Below are 19,346 nucleotides of genomic sequence, written 5' to 3'. Positions count from 1 at the left end.
ACTTTAATTGTTAAAAAATTTACCTTTATTTTTAAAGTCAAATGAGCACTGGACTTTAATTAACACAAATTTCTCTCTTGAAAAATGTCCATTTGAGTGAGTAAAGCGCTTCCGTTTATTTACAGTAAGCTTAGATTTCCACAATTTTTACTGAAATGGCAGATAACGCAGAGCAATGTTCTCAAGTGCAGCGCAGCTACAAGCGGAGCAGCTATGGAACTATTTTAATTTGTGGAGTGTTTATAACCAAACAGATCGCATTTTCTCATCCTGTCAACTCAAAATATTTTAATAAACAGTGATAATGGAACTGTGGTATAATCTCAACAATACACTCAAGGTTCATGTTATAATGTGTAATATTGAAACTGCTGTGATGCGGTCGTAGGCACACGTAGCTCAGCACAGCAGTGCCAATATTACACATTATAGCACAAACCTCGAGTGTATTATTGTTTAAGCGTATCAGGGGTGAGGGAAATCTTAATCCAATGGCAGAATATTTTTGGTCTTCATTACACGCAGCTACCATTTCAGCAGCATTGCCAGACCTATCACTGATTGAAAATATTTGGGATATTATTGAATACAGTATTAACTCTCCTAAACCTCTACTGCACAATCTGCAGGAACTGTGTGAGAATACTTGAGCTGCATGGGATGGATTATCAAAAGTCTCCATTAGGAACCTTTACAACTCCCAGCTGAGTCGTTTGGCATGTTGCAGTGTTACACACGTTTTACAGTTAGTTAAGATATTTTTACAGGTTTATGCTTTTCTAACAGTTATACAAAAAATGATCAAATACACCAAAATTAATGTTAGTACATTTGGTTAGCTAGCTAACTAAATAAGAACTAGTTACCAAAGCTACTTTACCAAAGAGTATAGAAGCCCAAGAGGAAAAACTGAAAGCTGAAAAACTGAAGCCAAAATGAAAATTAACTTTAATTCAGTATAATTTTCTTATATGGATTTTAAAATCATTTTCTAAAATAATAATACTATTTGAAAGCATCAGGTTGTAGCAGAACTTTTATTTTGACAGGAACCTTTGAGCGAACTTCTGGATCCGAACAGGAGCTTAACAAGAGAATCTCCAGAGAGCAGAAAAACCCAGTTAAGAGATTTTCAGCTTCAGCAGAAACAGTAATAGACCACTGAAGTCGTGCATCATTCTGTAGTCCTGGTATGGCTTCCGTGTCTTAGCTATTTTTCCCTATGAGGAAAATGAATAGGCTTTTCAAAAACCGGCCTCTGTCACATTCTGTGGTGAATAAATCTGTTCAGAACCCTGTATATTCTGTTTTATTCTAAGCTAATGCTACAGCATAATGAATTGTAAAAGGGCTGGGTTACACCTAGCCGGGGTGGAACTAATGAATGTGTGGGTGGGATCATAGACTGTGAGAGCTCTATGGAGGCAGCCCTCAGGGGCGGGGTTATTTAAATGAGTAGGCTGTCTCTCCACAGTCTTTTTCCCTCCTCTGGTCTCTACTGCGCAGACTCGGATTTCAAGCTCGCCAACATGGCAGAAGATTTTGGCTTCATTTTCATTGAATGAATCGGAACGGCGACACGGCGTCCATCTTTTTTTACAGTCTTTGTTCGGAGGTCTACAGCTGGAGTGTTTTTGGAGCTTTGTTCTCCCACACCGCTGGAGGAACAGGATCAGCTGAACTACAGAAGGTATGGAGAAGTTCCTCTCTTCAACACGCTGTTCTACATTTACTCCTAGACCCACAGAAACACATCAACATCAAAAGCTGCAGCATTTAAACAGCACAGACGCAGCTTCATCCAGGATCCGGTTGATGATCTTCTCCTAGTTAGCTCTGGTCAGCAGTCTGTCTGTTCATACAGATGGGATTATTTTTAATAAACACTATTAAGAAACACAGAAGGGTGATTATAAAGAGCACAGTAAGCGCTGCCTATTGATTCACAACCTTATATTATAATCTTTTTATCCAGTTTTCTAATATTAATTTTAATATTTTAGTGAAATTGTACGAAAATTTAATGTTGAATAATCCCAGTATCAGTACAGAGTCTCTGTATTTTATTGACCTGTCAGTTACTGCGGTCAAGCCAGCCCCCACTTCAAAACGCTTGGTCAAACTAGCCCCCACGCTGTTTCTCAGAGCGCGCATACACTGAACATTGCGGCAAGCGTGAGAAGGAACACATTTCAAAATAAAAGTCCCCCCCCCCCCCTTAATATCAAGACATTATGCTGTGGAGTGGTATTAAAAGGAATCCACATGATATCACATGTTATGTCTGATATCACATGTCAATTTAACATAAACATGTCAACATAAATATTACAATTTAAAAGGCCTTTATTTTAAAATGACACATCAAAATGTTCTGATATTAAGTGAGTGAAACATACAAGTGGTGTACTATCAGGACTATATGAAATTGACCTGTGATATCAGACAGATTCCTTTTAATAACAGTCTAAACATTGTGTTAAAATAAAATATTGTTATAATTTAAAGGGCCTTTATTTTGAAATGACACATTATAATGCCCAGTTATTAAGTGAGTGACACATACAAGTATTATTATTATTAGTAGTAGTAGTAGTAGTATTAGTAGTAGTATTATTATTAAAATAACATAATTGTTATAATTTACAGGGCTTTTATTTTGTGTACTACCAGGACTACATGAAATTGACATGTGATATCAGACATAACATGTGGTGATATGTGGATTCCTTTTAATACCACTCCACAGCATAATGTTTTGATATTAAGGGGGGGGGGGGACTTTTATTTTGAAATGTGTTCCTTCTCACGCTTGCCGCAACAGCGTGGGGGCTAGTTTGACCAAGCGTTTTGAAGTGGGGGCTGGCTTGACCGTAGTTGTCAGTTACAGGCACAGCTTGTTCCCTGGAAACATGTTATTTTAATGATAAACAAGCGGCACTTTAATGATTAAAAACATTAATTAGAGTTAGTATAGTAATGTCCTTACTAAAATATACAGTCCTTTTATTGACTAAACGTGTAACTACAATTACAGAACATCTAATAAAAAGCGTTTGGGTAACTGCTGCCGCTTTTAAGGTGGAGAGGAAAGTTGAGGTAAAATGCTAATTTGTTAGTAGCAGTTTTTTAAGGTGGAATGGTAAACTCTGAGAAAATGGTAACTTGTTAAGTAAGTTATCTTAAGGTTGCCACATTTCAGAATTTAAAATAAGGGACGCCCAACACGGCTCCTCTGGGCCAGGTCCACCACAGGTGGCGCATTTTTGAGAAGGGTCACCTGCAGCAGTGATGTTTTTATTCTGAGCTTGTGTTTTAGTAAAGGGGTGATCAGAAAAGCAATTAGTCATACTTAAAGCTTAAACTTGAATTTAATTAAAATATTTATGTGTGCAACAACAAACATGTAAAATATAAACCAAATAAATAAAAGAAATTAATGTAATTCATGTAAATTTCTACGTGCATAACTATAGAAAAACACTTCAAACCGTTATTTGAACAGGTCATTTTGACTTAAGAAGACATTAAGTCTATTAAAATAAGTTATTGCCCCATGCACTGACATCTTCTGGGGAGGAGGGGGTTAGAGTTGATATGCGTGTAACAGACATGTTGATTGAACATTTTTGGAAATACAGAACAAATCACATTCCTTGTTGGTTCAATACGGGACGCAACATTTAGTTGCCAAATAAAGGACAATTCTGTATTTTAGGGGGGGGGGTGGCAACCCTAAGTTAGCTAAATGTGAGTGAGTTAACGTATAATTACTAAAAGCGAGAGTCCTCTTGTTGAGCTAGTTTATCAGGCTTTAGCAACATTTATTAAGAGGTAATGAAGTTGTGGGAACGTTATCTTCTCTAAAACTACAGCAGCAGCTGCTGCTCTGAATCTGCAGGTGTAGAGAGAACGAATGCAGTTAAACCATAGACGGTGGAGCTGCTGCAGTTTTTCTGGTTAAAAAGCACAAAACACTTATATTTTCCCAACAGATAATCATTAGTGTTTTTTTTATATTAGATAGGTAGGTAGATAGATACAACATTGATCCCTGAGGGTAAATTCTAACCACGCAGCAGCAGGTACATAGTAATACTTAATACACAAAAGTTACAAAATAAGGATAAAATATAATGAGACAAATAAAGATATACAATAAAATATTAAGTATAAAAGTATAGAAGTACAGTCTTTAGTGTGTGTGTGTAATGGAGAATGGAAGTAGTGCAGTTGAACACAGTAGACAATGAACACTAGTTGATGTGCATAAAGTGAGGGTAACTGATGTCAACCCTACACACAGTGCAAGTCCACAGTTATATAATCAATTAAATTTAACAGTGCAAACTTGTAGAGATGTAAACAGTAGATAGTAAATAAACTACTACTGCAAAATAGGGTAGAACTATAAAAATAATGTAATGGGGCATCTCTGAGAGTGTGTCTGCAGAGATGGGGGTGTGTCCATAGAGTGACCAGAGTTGCCAAAATAAAGAGGTGTCACAGAGTCTTCAGTATGCTGTGCTGAGAGGAGTTAAACAGTCTTTTGGCCTGAGGGACAAAAGACTTTCGGAGTCTGTCTGTGGAGCAGGAACCTGTCGAGTCGTCCAGCATCCCTCTTGCTGATGCTTCCTCCCCAACACACTACAGCATAAAAGAGGATGCTGGCTAACACTATTAGAACATGAACAGGAGTTTCTGGCAGATCCTGAAGGACCCGAGCCTCCTTAGAAATTACAGTATTCAAGGGATTTTAATCTACATATATAAAATAAACAAGTCTTTACTCCAATAACTTCTAATTTGGACAGGGAGGCGTGTGTATCCCTGTCAGCCTGTGGTGAAAAAATAATGAACTGTCGTCAGGAATTTATAAAAACGTTAATACTAAACGTTCATTTTCTGTAATTTTAGTTTTTTTTTGCTTCAGGTCAGAACACAGCTCATTCAGGCTGAAATATAGAAAAATGTATAAAATTGTGAATCGTTCCATTGTAATAATTGACCTTTCTCAGTAGTTTTACCTATATGGCAAAATTTGTTTAGATAATTATCTGCAGTTAATTGATTAGCTCTAATTTAATTGTACAAAAAAAATCTTTGTCTTTTTCAGAAATCTTCTTCTGAAACTGATCATTTCAAACAACCAGGAGATTTTCCAAAGATCAATCCAGAAGAATCTTCAGTACCTGCAAAAGTTGTTTGCTAAATCTCACAGAAAAATGAATCCAAGTCCAGTCAAGGAGAAATTTCTCCACTCTGGGAAGAGTTTTACTACAAAGAGTGATCTCAAAAAACACCAGCGCATTCAGACAGGAGAGAAGCCATATCACTGCTCAGACTGTGGGAGCAGTTTTACTACACAGCGTGATCTCAAAATACACCAGCGCATTCACACAGGAGAGAAACCGTATCACTGCTCAGACTGTGGGAGCAGTTTTACTACACAGAGTCATTTCAAAACACACCAGCGTATTCACACAGGAGAAAAACCGTATCACTGCTCAGACTGTGGGAAGAGTTTTAATAGACTGAGTTCTTTTAAAATACACCAGCGCATTCACACAGGAGAGAAACCCTATCACTGCTCAGAATGTGAGAAGAGTTTTACTTCACATCGTAATCTCATAATACACCAGCGCTTTCACACAGGAGAGAAACCTTATCATTGTTCGGAGTGTGGAAAGAATTTTTCTCAACTGGAAAATCTCAAGAAACACCAGCGCATTCACACAGGAGAGAAACCGTATCAGTGCCCAGAGTGTGGAAAGAATTTTACTCTACTGGAAAATCTCAAGAGACATCAGCGCATTCACACAGGAGAGAAACCATATCAGTGCTCAGACTGTGGGAAGAGTTTTGATCAACTGGAAAATTTTAAAAGACACCAGCGCATTCACACAGGAGAGAAACCGTATCAGTGCTCAGACTGTGGGAGTAGTTTTACTACACAGAGTCATTTCAAAAGACACCACCTTATTCACACAGGAGTAAAACCGTATCAGTGCCCAGAGTGTAGCAAGAGTTTTAATAGACTGAGTTCTTTCAAAATACACCAGCGCATTCACACAGGTGAGAAACCGTATCAGTGCTCAGACTGTGGGAAGAGTTTTACTTCACAGAGTAATCTCAAAACACACCAGCGCATTCACACAGGAGAGAAACCGTATCACTGCTCAGTCTGTGGGAAGAGTTTTACAACCAAGAATGATCTCAAAATACACCAGCGCATTCACACAGGGGAGAAACCTTATCACTGCTTAGACTGTGGGAGCAGTTTTACTCAACAGGGTGATTTTAAAAGACACCAGCGCATTCACACAGGTGAGAAACCATATCACTGTTCAGACTGTGGGAGCAGTTTTACTCAACAGAGTTCTCTCAAAATACACCAGCGCATTCACACTGGAGAGAAACCGTATCACTGCTCAGACTGTGGGAGCAGTTTTACTACACAGCGTGATCTCAAAAGACACCAGCGCATTCACACAGGACAGAAACTGCTCAGTCTGGGGGAAGATTTTTAATGCACCGAATTCTTTCAAAATACACCAGCGCATTCGTACAGGAAGAACGCGCACCACCACTTAGACTGTGGGCAGACTATGAGTAAATTGAGTAATCTCAAACTACACCAGCACATTCACACAGGAGAAAAACCATATCACTGCTCAGACTGTGGGAAGGGTTTCAGATATTACAAAACATGAAAGAAGCAATTGTATATACTAGTGGGTTATGATGTAGTCATATATGATCTACTAATATGCCATCTCTGTAGCTGTCACAATTACACAAGGCCTTGGAGATTATGAGAACTGAGAATGAACATGAACTGAGCTCAGTCGGAAGAGTGTGTATAAACTATAAAACATCAATCTGTCTGTTATGCACTCGTACCATCTCTTGGAATATATATGAATTCTTTATATAATAAATAGTGTAAAACATAAAGTGTGTGCATGAGCCATATAATTATTGTTGGGTGTTACAAATTTGCTGTAGTTGCAGATCAGACCTGCAACCTACAACAGTCAGGAAGAATTTTGGACCATTCCTCTTTACTAAACTGTTTCAGTTCAGCAATATTCTTGGGATATCTGGTGTGAATCGCTCTCTTGAGGTCGTGCCACAGCATCTCAATTGAGTTAAGGTCGGGACTCTCCAGAAGGCGTATTTTCTTCTGCTGAAGCTGTTCAGTTGTTAATTTACTTCTATGTTTTGGGTCGTTGTCCTCTTGCATCATCCATCCTCTGTTGAGCTTCAGTTGGTGGACAGATGGTCTTAGATTTTCCTGCAAAATGTTTTGGTAAACTTGGGAATTATTTTTTCCATCCAGGTCCTGAGGCAGCAAAGCAGCCCCAAACCGCAATGCCCCTCCACCATATTTCACAGTTGGGATGAGGTTTTGAGGTTTTTACCGTCAGTCAGGATCGGGAACAACACCTCCAGCACCACCATACTGAGAACTGGTGCCCCCCATAGCTGTGTACTCAGTCCACTGCTCTTCACTGCAAAGTACAGCTCAAACCACATCATCAAGATCGCTGATGACAAAACTGTATTTGGCCTCATCAACAAGAACGACGAGTCAGAATACAGAGAGGAGGTGCAGTGACTAACAGACTGGTGCAGAACCAACAACCATTTTCTCTAATTGTAGATAAAACCAAAGAGATGGTTGTTGACATTGATGGCTGAACATCAATGGCTCTGGTGTGAAAATTGTAAAGAGATTGCAGAGAACCTCAGCTGGTCCCTCAACACCAACACCATAACCAAGAAAGCCCAGCAACACTTGTACTTCCTGCGGAGACTGCGAAAAGCACACCTTCCACCTCCCATCCTCACCATAATCTACAGAGGGACTGTAGAGAGCATCTTGACCACCTGCTTTTCGGATCACAAACTGAGAACAGCCGAGAAGATCATTATAGTGTCTCTTCCCTCCATCACCAATCGTGTCTGTTATACCATCTCACGTCTGCTGTGTATATGGTATTTATTGTAGTGTTTTAGTTTTGTTTTGCACATTTGTTACACATTTGCACTTTGTTGTCTATTGTATCGCTGTTCCATGTTACACCATGGTTCTGAAGGAACTTAATTTAATTGCACGGTGTAGGTGTACTCAGATGTAATGACAATAAAAGCCTCTTGATTTGACTTGACATCAGTGTCCCTGCAGCATTACCAATTAATAGATGCTCTGTGGTGGACTCTCCTGTGGGGACCTGGCAATTGAAGAACAGGGTTAAAATACAGTATGCAGAGAAACAAAAGGAATATGATAATGATAATGAGTGAAGAAGCCAGGTAGGTGGTCATAGCTACATACTTAAGACTGTAGACCGTTTTCTTCTGTAATAACACGCTGTATCTCTCTTATGACATGGCACAGACAGCCTCCTGGCACCACCGAGTGAGTCCAGAATGAACAAGCTCATATGTAGAAAGTGAGCAAAAATAATAGTGTAAAATAAATGTTTTATAATCTTCACAGTAAATATCTACTATTATCACAAAACTGTGTCAAATTTTCAGTACCAAACGCATAATTTAAAGATTTTAAACTCCAAGTATAAACCTTTAAATTAAATGTTTAATTTCTTTCATATTTTATGAGCTATCTCTAGCGTTCAGCATTTACTTTCTGATATACCGGGGGAGACGGTGTTGGAGGAGGTGGGGGACTAGGCTGTAAATGGAACTAAATTGAACAAAAGTGATGCAGGAGAGGGGACTGAATCGGAATGGTTTGGGTATATACATGTATACATGTCTATGCTCCCCCCTCCTCCTCTCCGCATCCTACCTCCCCATGACAGTATCACGCCGTAGCAGGACCTTTTTTTTTTGACAGCGAGTTGGATTTCCGGAGAAGAGCCAAAGAGTCTCTGGCTGCGTCTCAATTCAGGGGCTGCATCCTTCGACGGACTCATTTGAAGGCCGATTACGTCACAGCGGTGCGACGAGGCTGTCCCATTTTGAAGACTCCTTCGAATGCGGCCGACGAATGCAGCCTTTTTTTCCTCGGAAACGAAGGATGCACCGGGTGTATCCTTCACAGCCTACAATATCCCAAGATTCATTGCGCGCCGGCTTATTTCAGCACGAAAAGAGAGGAGTCGACTGTATTATGTAGTATGTTTAGTATTATGTAGTTTGTAGATATATAAATACTTATAGATATTATAAATATTATTTATATATTATATCATTTATGTTGTTTTGTTTTTATATATAAGTATTATTTAGTTTATATATGTAGTATTATGTTTATGTTGTTATATGTTAATAGTTTATATATATATATTTATATATTTATTTACATATTTACAAATAATATAACATAATACTTTATTCTAATTTATTCTATTTTTTTCCAACTTCATTTCAAACGCCCTTTTATTTGTTTATGTTCACTTCCACCTGTTCACATTTAAAATATTTAAGTAATTGCACAGTTAATTAACCTGGACTTAATTAATTTGGTATTTTGTGGTCTGAATTAAAACTAGAACTAAAATCTCTGGCTCATTTCTCAGCTCTGACTTTAGTTCAGAAATCAGGAAATACTCCGTAGATTAGACTGTCCCATTTCAGTACTGCCATCGCAGCCTACCCATCCTTCAAAGGACACACCTTCGTAGACCGCGTCCTTCGAAGGATGCAGCCCCTGAATTGAGACACAGCCTCAATAGCGGAGAATAACCACTTCATAATGTCTTCCAGGTTTATTGGACAGTAGAGGGCGCTCCCGATTGAGTTCAGAATGAACGAGCTCATATGGAGAAATTGAGTAAATCATAGTTTAAAATAAATAATCTTTACAGTAACTATTTTATTATTTTCTCAACACAGAACAATATCAAATTATGGAAGCTCTTTCCCACCACCTAAAATAATAATAATAAAAAAAACTAATTACGTAAACTATCTCATTTTGAGATTGTAATTAATTAATTTGAGATAGCAAGTGTGTTTTCTTTTGAAAAAACAAAAACAAAACAATGAATAATAATGACTTACTATCTTAAAATAACGAGATAGCAGTTTACTTAATAAGAAGAAAAAATTTTCTGTTTTTTATTTTAAATGGCAGGAATAGCTTTTAAACTCCAGTTATAAATCTTTAAAATGTGCTCTGGCTGTTACTACAGGATCACTATCCACTCAGCTCACAGTAGCAGAAATGCTAGAGTCTTTACTGCCTAAAACCCGCTTGCTGTAGAAAAATGGAAATATACTGGTAACATTTCTACCCTGTTTTACTGAAGAACTTTGATCTACTTTATAAAATAAAAGTAAAATCCCAGACAAGTCTTTAGACTCTTTTAAACGAGAGTTTTTAGCTGTTTAGCTCCATTCACCTCCATTCATTGAGGACTCACTCGCGGGCTCCCTCTAGCGTTCAGCAGGTATTTTCTGATATACCGGAGGAGACAGGGAGTGGGCGGGCTCTCCATAACCCGGCTGTAGCTGATCTTCGGGGGTCTACAGCTGGAGTGTTTTTGGAGCTTTGTTCTCCCACACCGCTGGAGGAACAGGATCAGCTGAACTACAGAAGGTATGGAGAAGTTCCTCTCTTCAACACGCTGTTCTACATTTACTCCTAGACCCACAGAAACACATCAACATCAAAAGCTGCAGCATTTAAACAGCACAGACGCAGCTTCATCCAGGATCCGGTTGATGATCTTTTCCTAGTTAGCTCTGGTCAGCAGTCTGTCTGTGACCCACATGGATCCAGTTCACCTTTTAATCAGCATATAGACATATAGCTGCTCTCCAGGGTCGAGGCTGAGTCCTAGGTGGGCTGCAGTTCTGCAGCTGCTTGGTGAAGATACTGCTGTCTCTCTCATAGAAATCACCCAGTTACCATTGTTTAAGTATAATCTAATCTTAGTCTGAAGTCTTAATTCCCCACTTTTCAGTTCTTAACCAGGATTGAGAGGAGCTGCTGTTCTGCAGTGTTACTGAATCTGTTTTAGTAAACACTATTAAGAAACACAGAATGGTGATTGTAAAGAGCACAGTAAGAGGAAGAGTGCTGCATATTGATTCACAACCTTATATTATAATCTTATAATCCAGTTTCCTAATATTAACAGGGATTTCAGTGAAATTGTACATCAAATGATTTAATGTTGGATAATCCCAGTGTCTGTATAGTCTCATTTCTTCATAGTCAGTTTTATTTTATTGATCTACCAGTTACAGGCACAGCATGTTCCCTGGAAATATTATATTTTAATTCTAAAAAAATAAAATATAGTCATGCCATCACTAAAATATACAGTCCTACATTTCAGAACAACTAATAAGAAGTGTTTGCGTAACTGCTGCTTTTAAGGTGGAGCAGAAAGTTGAGGTAAAATGCTAACTTGTTAGCAGCCGTTTTTAAGGTGGACCGATAAACTCTGAGAAAATGGTAACTTCTTAGCAGCAGTTTTTAAGTTGAAACAGTACACTTTTTTGAATGTAAAACTGTCAGTCACGCTGCTTTTTCATATTTTTATAACAGTGAAGGGATAGAGATATACTGCAGATCAGTAAATTACAGACAAAGATAAAACGAGATGTGCCTTTATTGACTCCAGATGGAAATTTTAGGTCTATATTTCTATAACTTCCTATTTTAATGTCTATGGATTTAGAAGAGGATACACGTACAGGAGATTTTATGTTAAAACAAAGGTTTCTCAGTAGTTTTGCCCATACAGCGTAACTGATTACTGATGAGTGAATTCGCTGCAGTTAATCGACCAGCTTTAATTTATTTGCACAATTTTTTTTCTTTCAGAAATGAAAGTATTTCAAGCCTTCTTCTGAAATTGATCCCTTCAAACAATCAGGAGATTTCACAAGATCAATGGTAAACTGCTGAAAGAGGTGAAGCACAAGGTATCCATAAGAATCTTCAGTACCTGGGAAAGTTGTTTGCTACATCTCACAGAAAAATGAATCCAAGTTCAGGCAAGGAGAAATTTCACCACTCTGAGAGCGGTTTTACTACAGAGAGTGATCTCAAAATACACCAGCGATTTCACACAGGTGTGAAACCGTATTACTGCGCAGACTGTGGGAAGAGTTTTAATCAACTGGAAAATCTCAAAAGACATCAACGCATTCACACCGGAGAGAAACCGTATCACTGCTCAGACTGTGGGAGCAGTTTTACTCAACAGGGTCATCTCAAAAGACACCAGCGCATTCACACCGGAGAGAAACTGTATAACTGTGCAGACTGTGGAAAGAGTTTTACTACACTGAGTGATCTCAAAATACACCAGCGCATTCACACAGGAGAGAAACCATATCACTGCATAGACTGTGGGAAGAGTTTTAATCAACTGCGTCATCTCAGACAGCACCATCGCATTCACACAGGAGAGAAACCGTATCACTGCATAGACTGTGGGAAGAGTTTTAATCAGCAGAGTTCTCTCATAATACACCAGCGCATTCACACAGGAGAGAAACCGTATTACTGCTCATACTGTGGGAGCAGTTTTACTCAACAGAGTGATTTAAAAAAACACCAGCGCATTCACACAGGAGAGAAACCGTATCACTGCTCAGAATGTGGGAAGAGTTTTACTCAACAGAATGATCTCAAAATACACCAGCGTATTCACAAAGGAGAGAAACCGTATCACTGCTCAGACTGTGGGAAGAGTTTTACTATACAGAGTTCTCTGAAAAAACACCAGCGCATTCACACTGGAGAGAAACCGTATTACTGCCCAGATTGTGGAAGCAGTTTTACTACACAAAGTTCTTTTAAAATACACCAGCGCATTCACACAGGAGAGAAACCGTATCTCTGCTCAGACTGTGGTAAAAGTTTTACTCAACTAGGCAATCTCAAAGTACACCAGCGCATTCTCACAAAGAGAAAGCGTACCACTCAGACTGTGGGCATAGTTTCAGGTATTTCATAGGTGTCTTGGAGATTGTTTGAAGATTATTGTTCTGCAGGGTTATAGATGTTCTGCTGAAGGCTGTTATCAAGACTCTTTTGCTATTTGGGAAAAGTCAGAAGATTATGTATACACTATTAATCATCAATCTGTCTGTGACATGCTTATACCATCTCTTGGAATATATGTGAATTCTTCATATAATAAATAGTTTGAAATAGTGTGTGCGTGAGCCACAGAATTATTGTTGGGTTCTTGAGAGCCTCAACACCAGTTGGTCCAAATGGAGCCTTTCAGAATGGTGTAAACAAATGAGTGTGTATTTATGGAGTGCTCTAAATTTGTACTGTCTATATTATTACTGTATATGAATTGTATGGATGACTGCAATCAGTAAATATGTTAGAATGTTTGCAAGCAAAATAACCTCATGTTGTCTCCCTCTGAATTCAGATGCCCCTAGACACATTATTTATAAGATCTGAGTTTCGTGAAGAACATGTATTTATATATAGTTACTCAGAATGCTGTACACTACCTGTACTTACAGTCTGTATGTTTCAGAGGGGAAACGCTGCCGACTGGAGACAGGTCAAAATTTGGTTGTCAGCCTTGCGCCTTTAACTTTCACTAACTGTACCAGCAGTTTATTCTCTAACTAAAAAGGGCCACTTTTATTTCCTGAGAAATATTGTGACAATGCTTTTAGTTCTCTTTAGCTTTTGTTGGTTAAGAAAAAATAGCCAAAGAAATATCAATTTCTTTATTAATAAAAATAGTTTTGATTTTTTTTTATTTCACAGCTAGGGTTCACAATAAGGTTTCTTTTCCTACACAGAAAATACACCTTGTGCAGTTAAACTGTCAAATTTGCTTTAATGTCGCAATTACCCTGTATTCACACTATATTTTATATATGATATCTAAAACAACGATTGGACTGTAGATCAATTGCAAATGAAATGTAGATCAATTGTTGTAGTTAAATGTAGGAAGTGAATAGGCAAATCTAACTTATATCATAAATCTAACAGATATCATAAATTGTACTTATGACTAGGTGAAAATTCTAGATATGTTTGTATTTGTAATGTCTTTATGAGTCTGATAAGTTAAAATGCAGCAGATTTTTGAAACACTCTCCACAGCTATCTTAGCTTAGTTCAGATTAATCTTGATGTTCTGTTGATTTCTGCTCATTGATTTGTGCTAGTTATCAGCTATCTGCATGCAGAGACCATAAATTCTTAGTTTTTAAATGTGTTTTTCAGTATGATTCTGCTTTTCTCTGGTGTGTTATATAATCAATTCCTATCAAAACAGAACACTGGTAGCGCTTAGAATTTTCTTAGAAATAGCATTCCATGAATTTATATAGGCTTTGCAGTTTACAAGTTAGTGTCCATTCTGCCATTAGAAAACTCAAAAGCAGCTTAGCGTAGTGAGCGTCCTGTGGCTTTAGCGTTCTGTGAACCTTAGTGTACTAAGGGCTTTAGCATTCTGTGTCCTTTGGGCTTCAGTGTTTTGTACACCATAGTGTTGTGAGGGCTTTAGCATCCTGTGGGTTTAGCAACCTTTGGGCTTTATCATTGTGTGGGCTTTAAAACCCAGAAGGCTTTAGCGTTCCGTGGGCCTTAGCATACTGAGGGCTTTAGCATAGTGTAGCTTAGCGTTTTTGGTTTCTGTGAACACACCTCCTGTTTCAACCTAATGGTCAGCGGGAGTTGGAGTCAAGGAGTCACTCATACATAATAAATAACACTATTACTGCTAATGTAAGTTTTCAGTAGCAAAAAATCAACCAAAACAATGTGAGCTGCTGGACATTTCCCCATTTAGTTCATTAATGTTCCTAAATAACACTTTGTGAAAGATTACTCCATGAACAGCTCAGTGCTTTACTAACCTGTGTTTAAAATCCTGACGTGTTTAAAAACAGCAAAATATTCAGAATTAATGTACAGAACTAGATGCTTTCCCTGAGTCCAGAGTGTCAGTTTATCTATGTGGCGATCCAAATATCTGAGAGAACAGGAACAAAATCAAGGAACAAGGTTCTGCCATGGCTTTATCCAATACATTGCAGTGGATGCAGCATATCAAATAATATTTGTATACATTTAATTGAGTATTGTACTGTATTGGAAATGTGTCTGCACATTGCAACTGTATTGGTTCAATCTTAACAAATTCAGGCCAGTGTAAAAGAAAATACAGTATTGAATCGCAGTTATTTTCCACAAAGATATATTTGCATAAACTCTTTATCACAAAAAACACATTTATTAGTATTAATGATGCCCGGGTACTTTAGATGAAGTTACTTTTAAGTATATTTGTAATCCCATAATTCTTGGTCAGATTAATTCAAGTGTGTATACACATGATATCAATTCACATATGTGATCATATTTGTTCTATATAAATAATATAAATGTTTGGTTAATTTAATAATGCAAAAAGGGAATGGATATAGACTTCTTGTGCTGGTGCTGCTGGTACAAACTGTTTTAAGAAATGCCCACCCTGTGATGCAAATATTAATTCTGATTTGAAAAATGCACAAAGTGACTGAGAAAAACTGTAATCTGTAATCTGACATATTATATTTTGCCTCTGTCAGTTTGGTGCATTTCTTAAATTATCATTAACATTCGCACAACAGTGAATACAGTATATCTCTACAAACATTTTGTACAAACAGCTCAACACAATGGATGAGCAGCAAATGTCCACACTTCACTCTAAATTCTGTGATATGTATTTTTATCAGTAAACATGTTATAATACAGTGTGACCTAGAGGACAGAAAACATTGATAATTTGGGAAACAGCAGACAGTTTTACAGTATCATCTGCAGTGACATATTAAATAATTAGCTGTTTGTTAGAAATGAATGAGAAAGTGATTCTCTGATGAGCACAAGTGTCTAGATCATGTACAAGTTGAATAAATAGTTTTGACAAATTTGATTCTGATATTAGAAATAATAATATATATATAATATAACATAATATAATATGTAATAAAATAAAGCGAAATACGTGTAAACATGGAAGTATCATAGCGTAGTAGTGATGGGACGAACAACACTGGTGCATCGCTTGGATGTGCCGCGCCAAATTGTGTTTATAAGGAAACAAACTGTATCGGCATGTCGCGGATTTGTTGGATGGAGTTTTGCTGTTGCTTTTGGATTTTGTATTTTTGCTTGCCCTCATGGATCATGGATCGAAAGTTTTCCACTGTCTGGAATCATTTTGATCTTTTGACACCAGATAAGGTATTTCTTTCCTTTGGACATTGTTTACTGTTATTTATTTTTTTATTAAATATGTTTGTATTCTTTTCTGGTAATTGTTCTTAATTGTTGTGGTAGTGTGAGGATGCAGAGACGTAAAAAAAAGTCTGGAACAAAGTAAGTATCCCTTTTGAAGTGTTTATTGTGACCACCGAAGCACCAAATCCAAAAACTAAATGAAAACAAAACAAAATATACAATATATTGTGGCATACCAGCCACGCTCAACCAGTGTTTCCCCCGATAGTGTACCCACCTGCCCCTAAATACTCATAGTGGGCACGTGGGTAAGACAACTATGCATGATTGTTGTTTTACACTATTTACAAATTTACAGACAAGAACACATGCATGTAACCATTGAGACGTCCAGGTAAGTATTACTTATAATGTTAGCATGTTAATACATTATTTTCTCTGTTTTCTTTCCACAGCTACCCCAGGGACCCAGATGGCTCGCACGCCACCATTTGCACAGGATCCAGGTGAGTACTCTGTTTGATTAATGAATGTCTGTATGGGTAAAATGTCTTTTGAGTAGGTGGTGATGTGTTCAGGGCCCTGACATCATCACAACTGTATTCATATAAATTAACTTTGTATTTTATTGCACTTGAAGTGTCGACTCTGCTCCATGGAGCTTTCTTACATCAACAAGAGCACTTCATCAATGCTGATGCATTATAGAGCTCGGCATGGCAATGAAGAATCGGCAGATACTGCTGTGAGTACCCCAGGTGTATTAAAATTCTCAAATAAAATTAAAATGTTTCAATTTAAAATTGTTTATTAAACACAAGGCTTTGTGTAACTATGTAATATTGTTTGTAAACTTTTCAGTACTTTATTAAGGCAAAAAATATTTTCTTACAGTTCCTAACAAGCAAGCTGTGGTAGAGGCTGTGATCAACATGATCATAAAAGACTGTCAGCCCATCTCCATTGTTGAAAATGAGGAATTCAGGGAGCTCCTAAAGCTTATTTTACCCTCATATGTTCTGCGAAGCAGAAAGGTATTTATTATATAATCATATATATTTATTATTATATATTATATTATTATTACATATTTATTGTGTGTGTGTATTCATGTATATGTATATTTATAAGTTCATTATTTTCTGTAATGTACTGATAAACATTAGACTTAGATTTTGGCAAAAAAGTAAAGAAAAAACAAAAATCCCTAGCTCAAAAAATTTGCATATTTCATCCGATCAATAAAAGAAAAGTGTTTTTAATACAAAAAAATGCAACCTTCAAATAATTATGCACTCAATACTTGGTTGGGAATCCTTTTGCAGAAATGACTGCTTCAATGCGTCGTGGCATGGAGGTAATCAGCCTGTGGCACTGCTGAGGTGTTCTGGAGGCCCAGGATGCTTCGATAGCGGCCTTAAGCTCATCCAGAGTGTTGGGTCTTGCGTCTCTCAACTTTCTCTTCACAATATCCCACAGATTCTCTATGGGGTTTAGGTCAGGAGAGTTGGCAGGCCAATTGAGCACAGTAATACCCTGGTCAGTAAGTGGTTTTGGCACTGTGAGCAGGTGCCAGGTTGTGCTGAAAAATGAAATCTTCATCTCCATAAAGCTTTTCAGCAGATGGAAGCATGAAGTGCTCCAAAATCTCCTGATAGCTAGCTGCATTGACACTGCCCTTGATAAAACACAGTGGACCAACACCAGCAGCTGACATGGCACCCAGACCATCACTGACTGTGGGTATTTGACACTGGACTTCAGGCATTTTGGCATTTCCTTCTCCCCAGTCTTCCTCCAGACTCTGGCACCTTGATTTCTGAATGACATGCAAAAACTGCTTTTCTGTAGCCCAGGTCAGGCGCTTCTGCCGCTGTTTCTGGATTGACCTGGGGAATGCAGCACCTGTAGCACATTTCCTGCACACGCAGGACTCCAGACTCAGTCCACTGCTTCCGCAGGTCCCCCAAGTTCTGGAATCGGCCCTTCTCCACAATCTTCCTCAGGGTCCGGTCACCTCTTCTCGTTGTGCAGCGTTTTCTGCCACACTTTTTCCTTCCCACAGACTTCCCACTGAGGTGCCTTGATACAGCACTCTGGGAACAGCCTATTCGTTCAGAAATTTCTTTCTGTGTCTTACCCCCTTGCTTGAGGGTGTCAATGATGGCCTTCTGGACAGCAGTCAGGTCGGCAGTCTTACCCATGATTGCGGTTTTGAGTAATGAACCAGGATCATAGTTTTTAAAAGCCTCAGGAATCTTTTGCAGGTGTTTAGAGTTAATTGGTTGATTCAGATGATTAAGTTAATAGCTCATTTACAGAAACTTTTCATGATATGCTAATTTTGTGAGATAGGAATTTTTGGGTTTTCATGAGCTGTATGCCAAAATAATCAGTATTAAAACAATAAAAGACCTATAATATTTTAGTTGGTGTGCAATGGATTTAAAATATATGAAAGTTGAATTTTTATCATTTCATTATGGAAAAGAATGACCTTTATTACAATATGCTATTTTTTGAGAAGGACCTGTATATGTATAATTATTTTTAGGTCATCAAGGGCTTGGTGAGCCAGAAATATGAGGAGGAAAAAGAGAAAACTGAAAAGGACCTCCAGAGCACCGTTGCTGTTAGTTTAACAGCTCCATTAATATGGAGGCATATCTCGCTGTTAGTTGCCACTATGTAGACAAAGAAAGCCATGAACTCTGTTCATCAGTTTTGGGAGTGCAGCACTTTTCTCAGCTAAAACACTTCAAAAACTTTTGTTCCTTAATAAAACTACACAAATGAATGCATTTTATTATTTATTATTTAAAATTTATTATTTTATTTATTTTCTGTATTGTATTTTATGTTATTTAACACTTTCATTAATGAAATCCATACATAAGTTGCACATTTAAGCTAAATTTTATAAGACACATTTGCTATATTATAGAGAGATAGATAGTTAGTTTAGGACTTGCACAAGATTTTAAGCAAATTTTAGACTCTTCTTAAGAACATCTTAACTCAGCAAAATTGAAAGCAAATTACATTTAAAATTGATAAGATAATATTTTTTTAGCAAACAAATGTCGATTAAATATTTCACAAGTTGATGTGTTTTCAGGATGCTTTTCCAAGTTAT

General features: G+C 37.6%; 1 protein-coding gene across 12 annotated transcripts in view; it reads left to right on the top strand.

Annotated features, from left to right (window-relative positions):
• Positions 1 to 19,346, top strand: part of LOC103041110 (zinc finger protein 239) — a 217,613-nt gene that overhangs the window by 183,796 nt on the left and 14,471 nt on the right. For 2 of the 12 annotated variants that reach the window (XM_049476789.1, XM_049476787.1), the window contains exon 2: positions 1,616 to 1,690. Coding sequence is in view for 8 of the 12 variants with exons in the window: in XM_049476784.1 (XP_049332741.1) it covers positions 5,226 to 6,530 (1,305 nt within the window). In the remaining 4 variants the exon portion in view is untranslated. Of the gene's footprint in view, positions 1 to 1,436; positions 1,691 to 5,116; positions 6,958 to 7,342; positions 8,175 to 10,287; positions 10,574 to 11,809; positions 13,153 to 16,665; positions 16,717 to 16,850; positions 16,956 to 17,104; positions 19,203 to 19,346 lie in introns of those variants that run through there. The other 10 variants (XM_049476793.1, XM_015603098.3, XM_022679325.2 and 7 more) reach the window with 10 other exon arrangements.

The sequence above is a fragment of the Astyanax mexicanus genome, chromosome 4 (assembly GCF_023375975.1).
Source record: "Astyanax mexicanus isolate ESR-SI-001 chromosome 4, AstMex3_surface, whole genome shotgun sequence".
Classification (NCBI taxonomy): Eukaryota; Metazoa; Chordata; class Actinopteri; order Characiformes; family Acestrorhamphidae; genus Astyanax; species Astyanax mexicanus.
Note: the sequence above shows the minus strand (reverse complement) of the source record. Positions and strands in the feature narration are given on the sequence as shown.